Source organism: Anguilla rostrata, chromosome 2 (assembly GCF_018555375.3).
Source record: "Anguilla rostrata isolate EN2019 chromosome 2, ASM1855537v3, whole genome shotgun sequence".
Lineage (NCBI taxonomy): Eukaryota > Metazoa > Chordata > Actinopteri > Anguilliformes > Anguillidae > Anguilla > Anguilla rostrata.
Window position 1 is genome coordinate 67,477,348 of NC_057934.1, and position 16,997 is coordinate 67,494,344.

Consider the following 16,997-nt stretch of genomic DNA (forward strand, 5'->3'; position numbering starts at 1 on the left):
CATTGCTACAATGGGACGGCCTCTGGACGCCCTCGGGATAGGATTAATCTTGGTACGTGTGTGACATCTCCAGCTTCAGTTTTTAGGTTCGCGAATAACTTGAAGGCAATTGAAGTGAAAATACAGCATGCGTGGCGTCTGAGTTGGAATCAGGTAATCGCATTTTACCTTAGGAAATTCTGTAATACGTAAGTAGTAAATGAAATATACAGATCGCCACATACTTTGCTGACTGGTTGTGATTAAGTTTGCAAGTTAGCTAACTGCTAATTATTACTGTTACATTAGGAAGTGGGCTAGCTAACTCTTATCCATCTGGAATACATGGTCCTGCCAGCTAGCACGTTTTTACTGATTTATTTAATTCATCATTTTTAAAACGACTGTAGACTGGCTATATAGGAAATAATGTATAATTGATTCTTATATAGTTAGACTTGCATGCTAGCTCGCTTTAATCATCCGAGGTAGGACCGTAACTGGAACGAAAAATCAGTAAATGTGCTGAAGTCGATATAGCTGTTATTCTGATAATATCTGAAATATCTGAAAATGAAATTTGTGACCAATAATCAGTATGAAAACTCATATGGTAAATGGTAAATGGACTGCATTTATATAGCGCTTTTATCCAAAGCGCTTTACAATTGATGCCTCTCATTCGCCAGAGCAGTTAGGGGTCATATTCAAGTGCTGGCCAAATTTGCCAAACAGATTTGTAAAATATCATAGCTTAATTTGATGCCAGGATATATAGCAGCAGTTAATGAAAATTGACTCATCGTGTGTTCGCATATCGCTGGTGTGTTACAATGCACTCTGTTTCCAGCAGTGTGTTAAATATGCATGTGACTCTTTTGATATTCAGTTGGAACATTCATTGTTCGTTGTTGTGTCACGCATTTCGTTTTACATTATAATAATAGAGAAACAATGGTGTATTGTGAAGCACGGATGGATTAAGGTGGTGCTGCACTTTTAAGGCCATTACAATTAGTCATAACATGTCAGATTTATTATTATTATTATTATTAGTATTATTACTATTATTATTATTATTATTATTCATAAATAATAATACTAATAATAATAATATAACATAGTTAAATTGGAATTCAATCATGTTATTAAATTAAATAAATTTTTTAAAGATTAAAAATTAAGTTATTCAGAGCGACTTACAATGTAGGAGAAACAGAAGTGCAAACTACAGTTCAAAAACACAAAAATAATCATAGTTACGGAAATAGTTAATTATGCAAATATACCAGGATGATGTCATAGGAGGTCATTGCTCATATCCATTTTTGAATGTACATGATGCATTCGGAGTTTTTTATGGACATGACTGATCTGATTTATTTATTGCTTACATTATGTTTGTTTAGAGGTATTTGCTATATTGTAGGTTATGTGTGTGAGAATATAATGCGGGTAACGGTTTTGTTGTAGTAAACCAGGTAATGGTTTGGTGCTCTGAAGTGCTTTTTTATCTTCAGGGGTCCAAATCGTTTATAAGGGTGTTTTTATTTTGACAGAGAGGGTTTTTTGTGTGTGTGTGTGACAGATGGCCTTTAACCAACGGAAATATTCATATTATATTAGCTCATCTTGTGAGAGTGTAGCTGCTACATTTGTCAGAACATTCAAACCCTGGTTGCACATGAAAGGGAGACATTCATGTTAATGCAGTCATCGCTTTTTATTTTAAGTTCTGAGGGAGGCAGTATTTTTGCGTATTGAAATATACTATGGAGCCAGGCTGTTGCTCAAGAAACGGGACATGCGTGCCAAACTGAAAAAGATGAGAAATAATTTCAGTTGGTTTTTAAAAACAGTGTGTTCTGCCAGGAAACATTTCCCCAGAATGTAGGTCGTCTATGTGTGCCCCTAAGGAAACCTGCTGCTCTTTAGTTTTGTACAATGACATCCTGTATGGCTGGTAACCGCAATATAAAATGCTGCTATCTGAATTAGATCTGTCTGTTTGTTATGCTCTGAGGCCAACAGTGCGCTTCATAAGTGAAATAAATGGTCCTTGGGGAAATAAACTTTTAGCAGAGGAGACTTCATGAGCAGCTTCCCTCAAAGTAATAATGTAATTTACCCGTATCTCTCCACTAGATGGAAAAATGAAGACCTTCATTGTGCAAAAAAAAAAATGCTCAAATTATTTTTTTTAAAGATTTGGAAAAACCAAGCAGGTTTTTTTTCCTCATTTGTCTGACGCCTGCTCTTGTTTTTGAAAATGTAACCGAAAAATGTAATATTATGGGGCGAATTAAAACTGATTGCCGAATACGCTGCTTGACCTGCATTCTGAACATCACGCCACCTGAAGTCCTGAGAGCCCGTGCGAGTGCGGTTAACTAGGGCCCCCGATGTGTGGAGGCGGTGGATTTGGTGGTACTCGCTGAGACATTTCCTGTCCATTACTGGCTTTTGATAGCAGTTATGTCAGGTGCCGTAACTGGACACATGGGTGCGGTTTTCCAGTCATAAATTTACCACCAGTTAGGCTACATCTGGCCCTCACAGCCTAGCATTTTTTTAGCACTGAGATTAGGCCCTGGTGGTTTTACCTCCCATGTTGCCTCTTATCTCTATTCGAAAAACAATCAAACCGCAGCATGTGTCAGTCAGGGCAGGTGATGTAGGCGTGGTAACCGTGACAACAACGTTATGCTTTGGCAAAATTACGATGTCTGGCGTCATAATACTAGTCCTGCTTAGAGAAGCAGATTGTGTACATTGTGCATTCTATACCCATCATACATTCTCAGAATTTATTATTTTTTAAAAATTGATATTTCAGTCACCGGTTACCTGAATAGACTTGTGGAATGGATACAGTGATTGTTCATCTGCATCGATCATTTACCTGTGTGATCTGATACAAATGCGCGTACTCTTGGATGCATTTACAATTTAATTTGAAAGGAGAAATATTTGTTAGGCACATGATTAGATTGACAGGAAGCAATTTGCTTGTGGCTCTTTTCCTTTTTTGTTTTTTATATGTATATTTTTATATTGTGCATCTGTAGGCACACAGAGCTGTCAAAGATGTGCGGTCCATGTTTGAATGATTCAGGTCATGAAGTGGCCAATTACCACTAGTTATAGCTGTGCCAGTGCAGATATTACACACACGGAGAGGGAACATCTGCTGGTAATGCGCTGTGTGGGACACTGAAATGCTCTTATCTACTGTGAAGATCAGAAAGGTGGAGTTTTGTATGAATTGTAGAAAACACTGAGTACCTTCTTTCTCCTTTTTAAGTGGTTTTATTTACGGTCTAATGCTAAAATCAGTCGTTAGTTGTGTCTGTCTGTGCAGAGGACTGACAGGATGAGATCTGTAGAGTGAAATGAGAGCCGGTGTGAGAGTGAGAGTGAGAGAGTGATGCTGTGTACGTGTGGGTGAATCGGGTATCCGACCTGTGTGTCTTTTGCTGCAGAGGTAGAGGATGTCGATTGAGGCAGACGTGTTGCTGCAGGAGGCTAAGGAGAACATCGAGGCGGCGCAGAACTACAGGAGTGAACTGCAACAGCGTCTGCATGGACTCAACCAGGCCCTCAACCAGGTACAAAACCGGCCTTCCCCTCTCTGTTACCGAACCCTGGGTCACTGGAGTTCTGGATTACACTCACCTGAACAGCCTACACAGACCTGGCCCTCTGTTGCATGCTGTGAAGCTGAGGTAAATGGCAGGGTAGGCCAGACATGGTGTACAGTTAAGAATCAATACAGTTGACTGAATAATATGTGCGTGATGTTTTGTGGGAACAATAGGGGCCATCTGCTCTAGCTTGTGAGTTGCCTGTGACTGAAGCTGTGGGGGGTGGGAGGGAGTGGAACACATTTGGCATGTTGCGGTGTCTTCTCTGCAGGGCGTCCCACATGTCCTCCCAAATTTCCTCCCTCCCCTCCCCACCCACTTTTGCTAGTCGTCAACAATGCTGTTATTTCCGGCTCCCCCTTGCGGGACACCAGATGGACCGAAAATGTGGTGTAGCTGCGATCCCTTGTTACCCTCGTGAGGGATCAGTCAGGTTTTTTGAGCAGCTCACAGTTTCGACCTGTGCCCAGTGTCTCTTATGGACTCGTACCTGAACAATGGGACCTGATAATCTCATGTGCTGAGGTGATGAGGTTCCTTACATAAATGGGATCTCTCCTAATATTACTACTGACTCAGTGGGCTATTTGGAGCTCCACATGCACATTTTCTGAAGCTTTCTCATGCTGAAGTGGGCAGTCTTCCTCATTATAATGAGAATTTTTTTGTTTATTCCCCACCGTGCCTTTCTCAGCCCAATTTTGTAATGGCGAGTCATGATTATTAGCCTTTCCCGTCACTGCAACATCCTTCTTCTGTTTGGAAAGGTGCGCACTAGAAGCCAGTTGCCACTTCTTTTCACTCCCTGAACAATGGCATGAGATACCTGGCTACAGACAATACTGCCATTTTCAGGATGTGGACCATAAATCCCATCACTGCACTAAGAACAAGTGCCTCGGCTGGATTTGTCTCTTGCGAGCCTTGAGACTGTGTCTTTTCCACATTTTCACCACAGCCGATAAATGCACACTTTGCTTTTGCGTGTCATTTCCAGCAGGAAGTCCATTCTGCATTTTTTTACGACTGCATTGATAAGTTAGGCTCATGATGGCAGGGTGTTTTATGTTTACATAGATGTGTATTGTGTCCTTTACTATCAAATGTGGAAGTCAAAATATCAATCCTTCTCATTCTGGGCATCTTGTGACAGTGCGAGCTCCTGATGTTCTGCTCCCCACTGCCCTGCTGGCTTGGTATCTGTGAAAGCCCAGACACACAGAGTGATCTGTCTGCATTGGGCACCAGTCATCCCCTGAGCACGACAGCGTCCGGTGCCATTGTTTTGCTGTGCGAGTACAGAGCAGACATTGGGCACCAGTCAGACTTGGAGCTGCTCAAAGCCTGACTGACCCCTCTGCATTCTCTGTAGTCTGAGATTCGGTGGGGAAACTGTGAGCTTCACTAGTGGGTTGATGAGGTGGGCGGCAGTGTAGTATAATGGCTAAGGAGTTGGTCTTGTAACCTAAAGGTCGCAGGTTCGATTCCCAGGTAGGCCGTTGTACCCTTGAGCGAGGCACCTAACCTGCATTGCTTCAGTATATATCCAGCTGTATAACTGGATACAATGTAAGTCGCTCTGGATAAGAGCGTCTGCTAAATGCCTGTAATGTAATGTAGTGAGATCCAGTGCGCTCCACTGGGAGTGATTTGTAAACTAAGCCACAACTCCCGCAGTACTTGGGAAGAGAACAACTCTTAGGGTTTGAACATCCTGCTGAGCCTCCTACAGCTAATTGTCACACGTGCCAGTATATATGGGGGCATGGATTTTGTTATCCAGAAATGTCGATGGGTCTAATCGTGACAAAGACAGCTACTGCAATGCAAGTAGGTCTGAGATGACTTGTATCTAAGAATAACATTTCCTGGAGTCTCTGCACAGGGGTTTGGGGTGTGCACCAAACTTGATACAATCTGCTGCATTTCCTGTTTTTTTTAGTGCTTGCCAACTTCTTGAAGATGACTTCATCTTCTCCTCCTGTACATTTTAATTTGGGTCCTGTCTCTTTGTATCCTACAAAAAAAAGATCAGCACCAACTATTTCTTCTGTTTTGTTTTCGACCTTTCAGTCATGTAAAATGTGATTTCACTTTTTGGAAAGGGTGCAGAGGGGCTATATTTGATTTGTCATGTGTTTCCACTGAGCCCGAGTGCTTAAGATGGCATAAGCAGATGAGGGGAATTCTCTTTATGACAAACACAGCCCCTGCATGACAGAAATCACAGTGGTTTTTAGTTTGGCTGGGTTCCTGTTGTGCTGGGTTTCTTTCCGAGAGAAACGTTGGCTGGAAATGTTGAACTGTGAAATGTAAGCGCTGTGTACCCAGAGCGAGAGCTTCCACGTTAAAAAACCACTTCCCCCCCCGGGGTCTGTAAAAAACGCCACTGTTCTCGAATCCGGTCTCGTATGCTACGAAAACCACACACAAACCATAATTTTCCAACCAGACAAAATATTCCTCCATCTGTGAATTTTTTTTTTTAAATGGATCTATCATTGTAGTCCTATTGGTATAGGCCCTTCTGAATGAAAAAATGCTGCTGTGTGTGTGCCTGTGTGTGTGTGCGTGTGCGTGTGCGTGTGTGTGCGTGTGCGTGTGCGTGTGTGTGTGTGTGTGTGTGTGCGTGCGTGTGTGTGTGCGCATGCCTGTGCGTGTGTGGTGCGTGTGCATGTGTGTGTGCTCGTGTGCTCTACAGGTGAGGGGCAGTGCAGGCCAGACGCGGGAGGCCCTGCGGGGTCATTTCGAGACGCTGCAGGCTCAGGTGTCTCTCCTGCTGGGCGAGCGGCTGGCGGCCCTGCTGCAGGAGGTGGACGCCGTCGAGCAGGACAGCGTGCGGCCGCTGGACGACTGCCAGAGGCTCATCGAGCAGGGCGTCGGCACCGCCGACGAGCTGCTGAGAGAAGGTGAGCGCCTGCGAGCGCCTTCCCACAATGCCCTGCAGCTCTCAGTGTTCCGCCGCCCCGCCTGTTACGCCACTGGCACGGCCCAACGGGAATGTGCCACCGTTGAAAAGATTCAACGCCTCGCCATTTTGGAACAATGGATTCACGTTGATTAGATCAATGAAACTCTGAAAGGTTAAATGGAAGGGTGTTTGATTTACCATCCACAGGCCGCATTCCAGGGTCTTGTTTTTTCCTACAACTCCCTGTTGACATTTTGCTGTCCCGACTCTTGAGATTGGAAGAGATAGTCACGAATATTTGCAGTGAAGGGCTGTGCTTGATTTGAAGATCATGGCTGTGCATATTTTGAGCTTGTCTTAATTTCTGATTTAGCTAGACATTTCTCTACTTTCATAAATGGTGAACATTGATGTAATTTGTCTGTTGATTTGACGCTACATGGACTAATTAGTCAATTGACATGTACAAGAAAGTTAGGTCTTTGGAGAGTTAAGTCTTTTTTGTTTCTTATCACCTTAATGTTTAAACTGAGAACATGCTAGAAAAACAAAGAAATATGTGAACACGCATTTTCCCTCGGTCAAAGATGTCTGCCGCTCCATTAAGCTATTACTATTTGGTTCTTCGTTCCTTCGAACTTGCAGGTGAGGCTGCGATTCGCTGTATCGGGGAGAATGATGACAAACTGGGAAGCTTTACCAAGAAGGCCCTTCAGATTCAGCTGGACAGGTGAGAGAATATGACAGCGTGCGCCTGCCCAGCCGGTCGACGCTTAAAAGCTAAGGCTTGAACCGAGGGGGGTTTAAATGTGGCAGCCACGGGTCATCGTTTGTTGACCTCAGTCGCGCAGTGAACGTTTCAGACGGTGCAGAATCCACCACGGGGAGATGAGCGCTGGCTTCCTAAAGTCCAGCGACAGGCCGGCTCGCCCTGCGTCTCTGAGTTCAGCTCCCGGCTCCTCCCTCAGAAAGCGTTATCTCAGTCGCGTCCGTCCGCCGGCACGTCTGCCGGTGGCGAACACGGAGTCCGGAAGAGAGGCTTCGGAATTTCCTGCGGGAGCGATACATAGTGTTCCGCCCAGAGGCGACGCCGCTGGCAGAGGCCTGCCTGGGGCGGGCGGAGTCGGTCAGTCACACTTCTGAGTGGATTTGCTGGTTGACGCGGCTCCGACATGTCATCCGTGGAGCAGCAGACCAAACGAGCCGTCTCTGCACTGAGGGATTATGCGCAGACCGAACGAGCCGTCTCTGCACCGAGGGATTATGCGCAGACCGAACGAGCCGTCTCTGCACTGAGGGATTATGCGCAGACCGAACGAGCCGTCTCTGCACTGAGGGATTATGCGCAGACCAAACGAGCCGTCTCTGCACTGAGGGATTATGCGCAGACCAAACGAGCCGTCTCTGCACTGAGGGATTATGCGCAGACCGAACGAGCCGTCTCTGCACCGAGGGATTATGCTACACTGTAGTCCTCTGGCCGACAGGCAGGCTCTGTAGCAAATGCGTTCCTTATGCCAATAGTGTCTTTTATTTTGTGACTTTTGTGTGGTGTAAGCATTACATTACATTACATTACATTACAGGCATTTGGCAGACGCTCTTATCCAGAGCGACGTACAACAAAGTGTATAACCATAACCAGGAACAAGTATGTCGAAAACCCAAGAGAGAAGTACCGGTCCAAGTACAGGGAACAACCGCATAGTTCAACTTGGACCCTGTAGGTTAAACTGATTAACACTAACACAAACGAGAACAGCAACAACGCAGTCTAAGTTGGCGGCATCAGCAGTGGGCTAAAATCACAGTATAATCGCAGGTCACAAGGGTCAAATATGAGGGGAATATTTTGTCTTTTGCTGCTGTTCATTTAAGTAAGACCCTGTGGATCTAGTGTGCGTTCAGCATTTATTGCTGTCCCGTCTGTTATTTTTGTTATTGATTCAGTTATTGGCTTGTATTTAATGACAGCGTAGGCAGTGTCTGTACATGAGCATTACTCACTGTGTGTGTGTGTGTGTGTGTGTGGTTTGTGCATTTGTGTGTGTGTGTCTGTGTGTGGTGTGTGTGCATGTGTGTATGTGTGTGTGTGTGTGTGGTTTGTGCGTCTGTGTGTGGTGTGTGTGCGTGTGTGTATGTGGTGTGTGTGTGCGTATGTGGTGTGTGTGCGTGTGTGTTTGTGTATGTGGTATATATGTGTATATATATATGTGTGTGTATATGTGTGTATATATGTGTATGTATATATGTGTGTGTGTATATGTGTGTATATATGTGTATATATATGTGTGTGTGTGTATATGTGAGTATATATGTGTATGTATATATGTGTGTGTGTATATGTGTGTATATATGTGTATATATATGTGTGTGTATATGTGTGTATATATGTGTGTGTGTATGTATATGTGTATATATATATATGTGTGTGTATATATGTGTATATATATGTGTGTGTGTGTATATGTGTATATATATATGTGTGTGTGTGTATATGTGTGTATATATGTGTGTGTGTTTGTGTGTGTGTATATGCGTGTATATATGTGTATATATGCGTGTGGTATATGTGTGTGTATATGCGTGTGTATATGTGTGTGTATATGTGTGTATATATGTGTGTGTGCTCTTTAGTCTCCCCGAGGTGCCCGTGCTGGTGGATGTCCCCTGCCTCTCAGCCCAGCTGGACGGCTCGCTGCTCGCCGCTCTTCGGGAGCGCATCGCGTGCCACGGCAGCGTGGCCTCGCACCCCCCCGTGCTCATAGAGCAGCTGGAGGAGCGGCCGGGGGGTGTGCTGGTGCGCTGGTGCAAGGTGGGCCCCAAAACCGCACTTCAGCCTTTATCATCTGGACTGTCCCAGCAGCTGCCTTTGTGTGTGAACTCTGGGACCAGCTGTGTGGTTTAGGCTGGACCGTGATTGTGACTGTAGCTTTTTGAGTTTGATGTACAGACCACTCTGCGTGTGTCTGGACTGTGTTATCTCTGTGTGTGTTTGCGGTGGGGACCTGTCTGTGTGTATGCACTATGTTATCTGTGTGTCTGGATTCTGTTACCTGCGTGAGTTTGAGATGCAGCCCTGTTGTGTGTGGCTGCACTGTGTTACCTGTGTGTTTGCGGTGGGGACCTGTCTGTGTGTATGCACTATGTTATCTGTGTGTCTGGATTCTGTTACCTGCGTGAGTTTGAGATGCAGCCCTGTTGTGTGTGGCTGCACTGTGTTACCTGTGTGTTTGCGGTGGGGACCTGTCTGTGTGTATGCACTGTGTTATCTGTGTGTCTGGATTCTGTTACCTGCGTGAGTTTGAGATGCAGCCCTGTTGTGTGTAGCTGCACTGTGTTACCTGTGTGTTTGCGGTGGGGACCTGACTGTGTGTATGCACTGTGTTATCTGTGTGTCTGGATTCTGTTACCTGCGTGAGTTTGAGATGCAGCCCTGTTGTGTGTGGCTGCACTGTGTTACCTGTGTGTTTGCGGTGGGGACCTGACTGTGTGTATGCACTGTGTTATCTGTGTGTCTGGATTCTGTTATCTGCGTGAGTTTGAGATGCAGCCTGTTGTGTGTGGCTGCACTGTGTTACCTGTGTGAGATCGCGGTGTGGACCTGACTGTGTGGCTGCACTGTGTTATCTGTGTGAGTTTGAGATGCAGCCTGTTGTGTGTGGCTGCACTGTGTTATCTGTGTGTCTGGAGTCTGTTAGCTGTGTGAGTTTGAGATGCAGGCTTTTACATGTGGCTGCACTGTGTTATCTGGGTCTGGATTCTGTTATCTGCGTGAGTTTGAGATGCAGCCTTATCCATGTGGCTGCACTGTGTTATCTGTTTGTCTGGATTCTGTTTTCTGTTATCTGTATGAGATTGAGATGAAGCCATTTGCATGTGGCTGCACTGTGTTATCTGTGTGTCTGCAATGGATTCTGTTACCTGCGTGAGTCTTAGATGCAGGCCTTTGTGTATGGCTGCACTGTGTTATCTGTGTTAGTTTGAGATGCAGCCCTTTCCATGTGGCTGTGCAGGTGGACGATGACTTCACCGCACAGGACTACCGGCTGCAGTTCCGCCGCAGTGCCGCCTCCCAGTACGAGGACGCCTACATCGGCAGGGACTCGGAGTTCCTGGTGCTGCACCTGGATCCGCACACAGACCACCTGTTCCGCGTCTGCGCCAGGGGGGAGGGGCGCACCGAGTGGAGCCCCTGGAGCGTTCCCCAAACCGGCTACACCACGCTAGCGCCGCACGGTATCTCGCTAGCACTGCGCCTACTGAATGTTCTGTGAGCTGTGTTTGCGTGATGAGCTGGGATGGCAACTGAAACATGCATTTGCTTTGTGTGTGAGCCTGCATGTGTGTGTGTGCATGTGTGTGTGCGTACGTGCACATGTGTGTGTATACATCAATGTGTGTGTGTGTGTGCGTGTGTGTACATGTGTGTGTGTGCGTATGTGTATACATCAGTGTGTGTGTGTGTGTTTGTACATCAGTGTGTGTGTGTGTGTGTGTGTACCTGCTTGTGTGTGGATGAGCATGTGTGTGTATACATCAATGTGTATATGTGTGTGTGCGTGTGTGTGTATACATCAACGTGTGTGCGTGTGTGTGTGTTTGTACATCAGTGTGTTTGTGTACGTGCATCTGATGTGCGTGTGTGTTTCCAGAGTGGCAGCCAGGCAGCGAGGGCTACATCCTGAGCAGCCGGAGAAACATCGCCCTACGCAGCGACTCCCCGTCCCTCGCTGGCGCCCTCTACTCCAGCGCCCCCTCCTGCTTCTGTGGGCAGACCCTCACCTTCAGGTAAGACTGACACCTCACCTGTCTCACCTCGGCCTGTCCCTGCCCTTAATGAGACTCCTCCCTCCACCTCCCTGTTCAGCTGTGGAGTCCAATCGCAGCTTCCACGGAGACACTGAAATGCAGGCTACACTGTGTTAACTTCATTAGAAATGGAATAGCAGTGAGTGAAAAGTTGTTGTTGAAAATAATTTGGTGACATCGGCCAAACCCTCCTAGAGAAAGCTGAGCTGAGCTGCTCGCTGGTGGTGAAGGTGAAATGGCACCCATCAGTTCTGTGGACTCAGTGTGTGTGTGTGTGTGTCTCAGGATCATGGCTGCCGGTAAGCCAGACAGACGGGACGGCCTGGGGGTGTGTGTGGAGCGCATGACTGGCACAGAATCGCTGCAGAGGAACAGAGCTGTGTGCGTCTCCCCCAAAGGTGAGCGAGCCCCGCGCACTCTTCCTCATACCACACTCTTCCTCGTACCTCTGCCCCCACAGGGAGGGTTTGCATGCTGTGCTGGCACTCTGCTAACTCTGCTTTCAGCTCCATAGACAGGAATGACCCCTATGAAGGTGATGTAGCTAACACTGATGCGTAAAGCGGTGACCTTGCTGCTATAGTTTTCTGTCAGTTTCAATATCAGTACACATTGAAACAGCCCGTGAGATTTTGTTCTTAAGCCCAAAAACTCCTAAAAACTCCCAACACAAACACCCTGCTTACTGTCGGAGTCACTGTGGGTGAGGGAAGAAAGCGATAGAAATGTACTGTAGACTGTAGGTTTGCCCTGGTTGTGTTTAATAACTTTTCATTCTACATTTTGACCTCCAGGTGCTGTGTTTGTGAATGGAAAAGAGATGACCAACCAGCTGCCAGCCATCACCGTCGGCTCAGCCGTGACCTTTGACATGGAAGTTGTCAGCCTGCTTCCTGTCACCAACAATAACGTCAATGACAAGGGAAGCCTAAAGTTGAGGGTGACGATTGGCTCAGGGAGTAGAGAGGTGGTATTTGATTGGCTCCTGGATCAGGAAGTGGACCGCCTTTTCTTTGGCTGCTCCTTCACGCACCCTGGATGGAAAGTTCTCGTCTTCTGATACTATTGACCCTGCTCACCAGCATAACCATGTTCAATGGGACAAACAAGGAAGAAGTTGAGTCTTTTGGGCGGTGCAGTCCCTCAGCAATGTGAACATGTTCTTATGCTCGTCTGCATTGGAGCTGAATTTGAGCCGTGTGCTTTCTTGAGCTGTGGTGGCTTAGAACTTGTAACTCCTCAGACTTAATCTCAAACAGTTCAGTTTCAAGCAATTTAACAGTTTTTTGAGTGATTGATTTATTGATACGTAACAATTGATTGGTGACTGAAATGCTTTTTGGCTGGCCCTACAAACGCGAATGTCTGTGACTGAGTGAGTGACTGATGAAGTTATACCATTGGTCGGCCGAGTTATGAAGTTACACCAGTGGTCGGCCGGATCACGTGTAGGTCCAGCCATATACTAGGTTTTGACCTGGTCTTGTTTATGGAAAAAAATGTGTCACACTCCCCCTCATACCCTTCCTACAAGGGCTGGTCCTGTCTTAACCTTTTCAGGACAGAAATTTCTACAGTCCTCCAGCATTCCAGTGGCATCTTTTTTTCTGAAGACAAACTGACATGAAGTTCTTCAAAGCTACAGCTGCAAGTTACGGAAGCGACCCATCGGGGAAACGCGTTGAGCCAGCGTTCAGAGATCAGCTTCAGATGCGTTCAGTCAGCAGCTCACAGTGAGGGAACTGTACTGTAAGATGACAGATTCTGATTGATACATATTTTAGATATTTTGCTGCGATAAGTCTTAATCATTGTTTTCAGAATTAATATAGCTTGTCCAGATCAGTTGCTGGAAGAAGAGGGAAGACTAAAATCGTGCCTTTTAGTATTTTCACAAGTTCAGTAATCCTACCATAATACCGTACTGTATTATGCTGTACAATGCAACTGATGTGCATTCCTAAATGTGAGTTAGTTGAAAAATATTATTTCAGATACACAAATTAGGCAGTTTTTTCAAATATACTCTGAACAGCTGAAAATTGTAGAGTAGTAATTAAATATGTTTTAATGTGCAGCTTTAGGAAGAATGCATTCAGAAGCAGTTAAAAAAAACAAAAACGTTTGAACACCTTGTGGTCTCACAGTTTTTTCAACTCTAATTTTGAGGAAGGAGGTTGATCCGGAGTGAAACTTTTGAATGCACTCTGAACTAGTAAGAGCATAGACCTGTGATAGACTCCATTGCTTATCTTCTGTTCCTCAAAGCAATGCTTCAGTTTTGAATGACACTGACTGACGGTGTATTGAGAGCAACAGTGTTAAATGCGTATATGTTTGCAGTGGGATCGGAGTGGGATTTGGGGTATTGAGCCCTAATGTGTGCCCTGTATACCTGCAATACATTTCAGTGTGTTCATCTGTAGAGCACAGCAAACCATGCTGCCAATAGATCTGGACTGAGCAGGGTGTTTTTTTAAAAAAAGGATAAACGCTGAAAATCTGTCATGTCTAGATAGATACAGTCAAGATGTAAATACTTTATAGGGTTATAGAGAAAACAGCTGGTACAGAAATCAAACTATTTAGAGAGCAGCGGTTTGTCAGTAATGTGCAGTGTGAACACGTTAGCCTTTAAGCATTGCAACTACAAGGTAAGCCGAATGCAACTTGTTGCCATTACACCCAACATGTGAACCACAACTAGAACAGCACTGATCGTCGTGTCCAGTTTCTGTTGTTTACACCCCGAGGATTGGACTCATGTCATTTCTTAAATATATTGTCTACTGCAGACATTTTAAAAATGTTTTTACTTTGACTTTTTCTTAAGGTGAAGCTGCCAACATGCTGCGACGCCAAGGCATTGCCTTCAAAATATGGAAAGGACTCTTGTTCTGCAATTTAAAAAAAAAACATTTTTCACCATACTTGTGCAGCAAGATTCCGTCAGTGCGTACATGTAGTTTTGAACTACCAATTGTTGAGAAATATGCAAAATCTAAAGTCTATGCACATATATAACTGTTATATATAATGCACATCAATGCAGAGGATACACATTTTTCATGGTTTGAGGATTTAAATAGGATTAATGATTTAATAAGATATTCCCTTTTCACTGCCTTCATGTCTACCACAATAATGCATGCAATGGATTAGTTAGTGCACTTTTCTATCATAAAAAAATAAAACACCTGGTACAAAATACTTTTATTTTAAATAGAAAACAGGATTTTATGTAATCCCTTTATTACAAAATTCACAACTCGAACAAATTTAACAATGTTGTTTCTTGGTGATTTTTTTTCTTCTTCTGGGCCAGCGACAAAACAATGTGTGCAAATAATGCCTTCTGAAGCTGTAAAGCATAGTTCCCTACATCGGTGTGAGAAATATAGGTCTTCCCAAAACCACCATTATTCTACATGTGCACAGCTTTAGCAAATTAAAGCGACTGTTGAGGAAAATAGCAAGTATATAGCATGACGTATTTCACAGAAAATAGCACCAAAACTCCCCCTTTGGCTTGTAACCCCCAAAATGAACTGAGTGTGGACCCAACATACACAATTCTCAACCTGGCATACCGAGTTTGCCCTGAAAGTACTTTCTTTCCTTTGATTAGGCAAGATTCCCAAGAGCAGGGCACACAACTGCTTATTACTACTCTATACACACAACTTTTCATGGGAGTTAACGGCTCTGTCACGACACTAGAGGTGTTTCATGAACCCCATAATGGGCGGAGCTACAATGAACTGTCAATCACTGACATTTGAACCAATCGAATCTTTGTTCTCCACAGCGCAGCAAAATAATTGGCTAAAGCCACTGATATTACGCGGTAACTGCCCATATTTGGTTTAATGACTTCTCATTCTGCCATGATCCAGAGTGAGGAGCATTCCTCAGGGCGAAGCAGGATTTTCAGTGTTTTTTTTTCTCCCCCCGAACGTGAAAGTGTGCGATGAGCGATCATACAGACATCATGATGCGACTGGGGTCCTGCCGACAGAGCTCGGACCCCAAGTAGTAGTAATAAACAAACAAAAACAAAAAACAAACGAACAAACAAAAAAAAGAAGTCTGCATTTCCCACTGGAAAATCTGTAAACATCTTCATGAGTGATCAGTGTTCGCGCACGGGTCTCGTGTCAGTAAAGTACCCTGTGTGAAGGCCGGCGGCAGGCCGCTTCCGCACCCAACCGCGGTGGCGGTGGTGGTGGGCGGAAGTGCACTGCCGTGTCTGCAGTGAGCAGCGAGTCCAGGCGTCGGGATGGGCCGCCCTTAGTGACCTGGCACTACTCAAAAATCTCAGCACTGCATTCTGCAAGAGGTTAACCTTTCACAGAAAAAATTTTTTTTAAAAAAAGTAAAAGATACAACAAACGAACAAAACAAAAAGCTCCGTTTAAAACTTCAGAATGCATCAGGCAACCGATGCATTAAAAAGATTCTATTCAAACACATTAAACACCCCCCCCCCCCCCAAGTAGGCACCTAGAACAAGACAAGTGCTAAAATACATTACAAATTAATCATATGGCCAACTGTTAACAAGAGAGGAGAGACGGGACATAGTCATGATCATTTATCATAATGCAGCCATACCATACATGCAGTATTCTTATGACACCGTTTAACAACTATCTGATAAGGGGGACAAGTATTCCAACCCAGACTGTGATACAGGTGAATGCAAATGACACAAACGGAAACGAGGACAAAAAGGGGACGTTCTCCAAACGACGGCTCGTCAAGGCGATCGATCGACAGCTCGGGGGCACCGAAAACGGACCGTGCGCACGATACCCCCCCAGCGCCCTGCTTGGAATGCATCGGTCTGCCCCGAGTCCACCACTGGCCTGTTCTTCTGCCACGGTCTGCCCCCCAGGTCCCAGGTTATCCCCTCCGCCAGGGATTTAGAGCTTCAGAGCTTCAGGTGCTCGCTGTGTCTGGGATCTCCGGAAGCTTCCTCGACGACGGCGGCGGCGGCGTCGTCGTCCCCGTCCCCCAGGCAGCTGCCGCCGTCGGCGCGGGGCGTGTCGCACCCGTTCTCCGGCGGGTCCCGCATCCCCCGCAGGCGGCCCATGGCCTTGTCTATGGTCGCGGTGTTGACCAGGTTGAAGTCGTGCATGCTGACCAGGTGCAGCAGGAAGTTCCTGCACAGGTTCTTCTCCACAATGTAGGGCCCGCACTTCTCCACAAACAGCATGCAGGCCTGGTTCATCTGATTGTCTGCTATGAATCTGGGGGGAGAAGGACTGTGAGACACCCATTACCTGGACTAGAGCCGACAAAAGCCCATTTTTAGCATGACTGTAATGATCAAGGTGGATATAAAATGGCAAGAATGTAATGTTTTTTCATATACAGGGCTCCTAAACTGAGAGACAGGTCGCAAAATGTAACTTTCATTCACTCAAAATAGCCATATCACCAGTTCTTTCGCAAGAAACGGCAGACTTATGTGAAGGTTTACACATAAGGTCTGGCACCTTGGGATTTCTCTCTTTTTTTTTTTTCTTTGCTGAAGTGTACAATTTGGTATTCCATTCAGTGTCACAAAAAAACAACAAATAAAAAATGAATTTACCATAAACAGCAGACATAATGAGACGGCTCTACACAGCAGTGGCTTTAACAGA

At 45.4% G+C, this 16,997-nt stretch overlaps 2 protein-coding genes across 5 annotated transcripts in view; one reads left to right on the plus strand and one right to left on the minus strand.

Annotated features, from left to right (window-relative positions):
* Nucleotides 1-15,414, plus strand: LOC135249013 (cytokine receptor-like factor 3). 2 transcript variants are annotated; one of them, XR_010328542.1, is made up of 10 exons: nucleotides 1-153; nucleotides 3,462-3,587; nucleotides 6,325-6,532; nucleotides 7,180-7,264; nucleotides 9,172-9,349; nucleotides 10,551-10,773; nucleotides 11,190-11,325; nucleotides 11,632-11,744; nucleotides 12,141-13,624; nucleotides 13,660-15,414. XR_010328542.1 is itself a non-coding variant. In XM_064324210.1 (9 exons), the coding sequence occupies exons 2-9, from the start codon at nucleotides 3,471-3,473 to the stop codon at nucleotides 12,404-12,406; spliced, it is 1,326 nt and encodes a 441-aa protein (XP_064180280.1). In that variant the 5' UTR covers nucleotides 1-153; nucleotides 3,462-3,470; the 3' UTR covers nucleotides 12,407-15,414. The 2 variants fall into 2 exon arrangements, 1 of the variants encoding a protein (XP_064180280.1); XM_064324210.1 differs by having other exon boundaries at nucleotides 12,141-15,414.
* The window catches only part of suz12b (SUZ12 polycomb repressive complex 2 subunit b), a 17,891-nt gene continuing 15,436 nt past the window's right edge, over nucleotides 14,543-16,997 (minus strand). For 2 of the 3 annotated variants that reach the window (XM_064324206.1, XM_064324204.1), the window contains exon 16: nucleotides 14,543-16,598. In XM_064324206.1, the coding sequence (XP_064180276.1) occupies nucleotides 16,280-16,598 (319 nt within the window). In that variant the 3' untranslated portion in view covers nucleotides 14,543-16,279. Of the gene's footprint in view, nucleotides 16,614-16,997 lie in introns of all 3 variants that reach the window. The other variant, XM_064324205.1, reaches the window with a different exon arrangement.

Bases quoted from the DNA above. Each gene is read 5' to 3' on its own strand.
- LOC135249013 (XM_064324210.1), top strand. From the start codon at position 3,471: ATGTCGATTGAGGCAGACGTGTTGCTGCAGGAGGCTAAGGAGAACATC. The intron at 6,533-7,179 runs GTGAGCGCCTGC...TCGAACTTGCAG, and splicing joins CGACGAGCTGCTGAGAGAAG to GTGAGGCTGCGATTCGCTGT. The intron at 7,265-9,171 runs GTGAGAGAATAT...TGTGCTCTTTAG, and splicing joins CTTCAGATTCAGCTGGACAG to TCTCCCCGAGGTGCCCGTGC.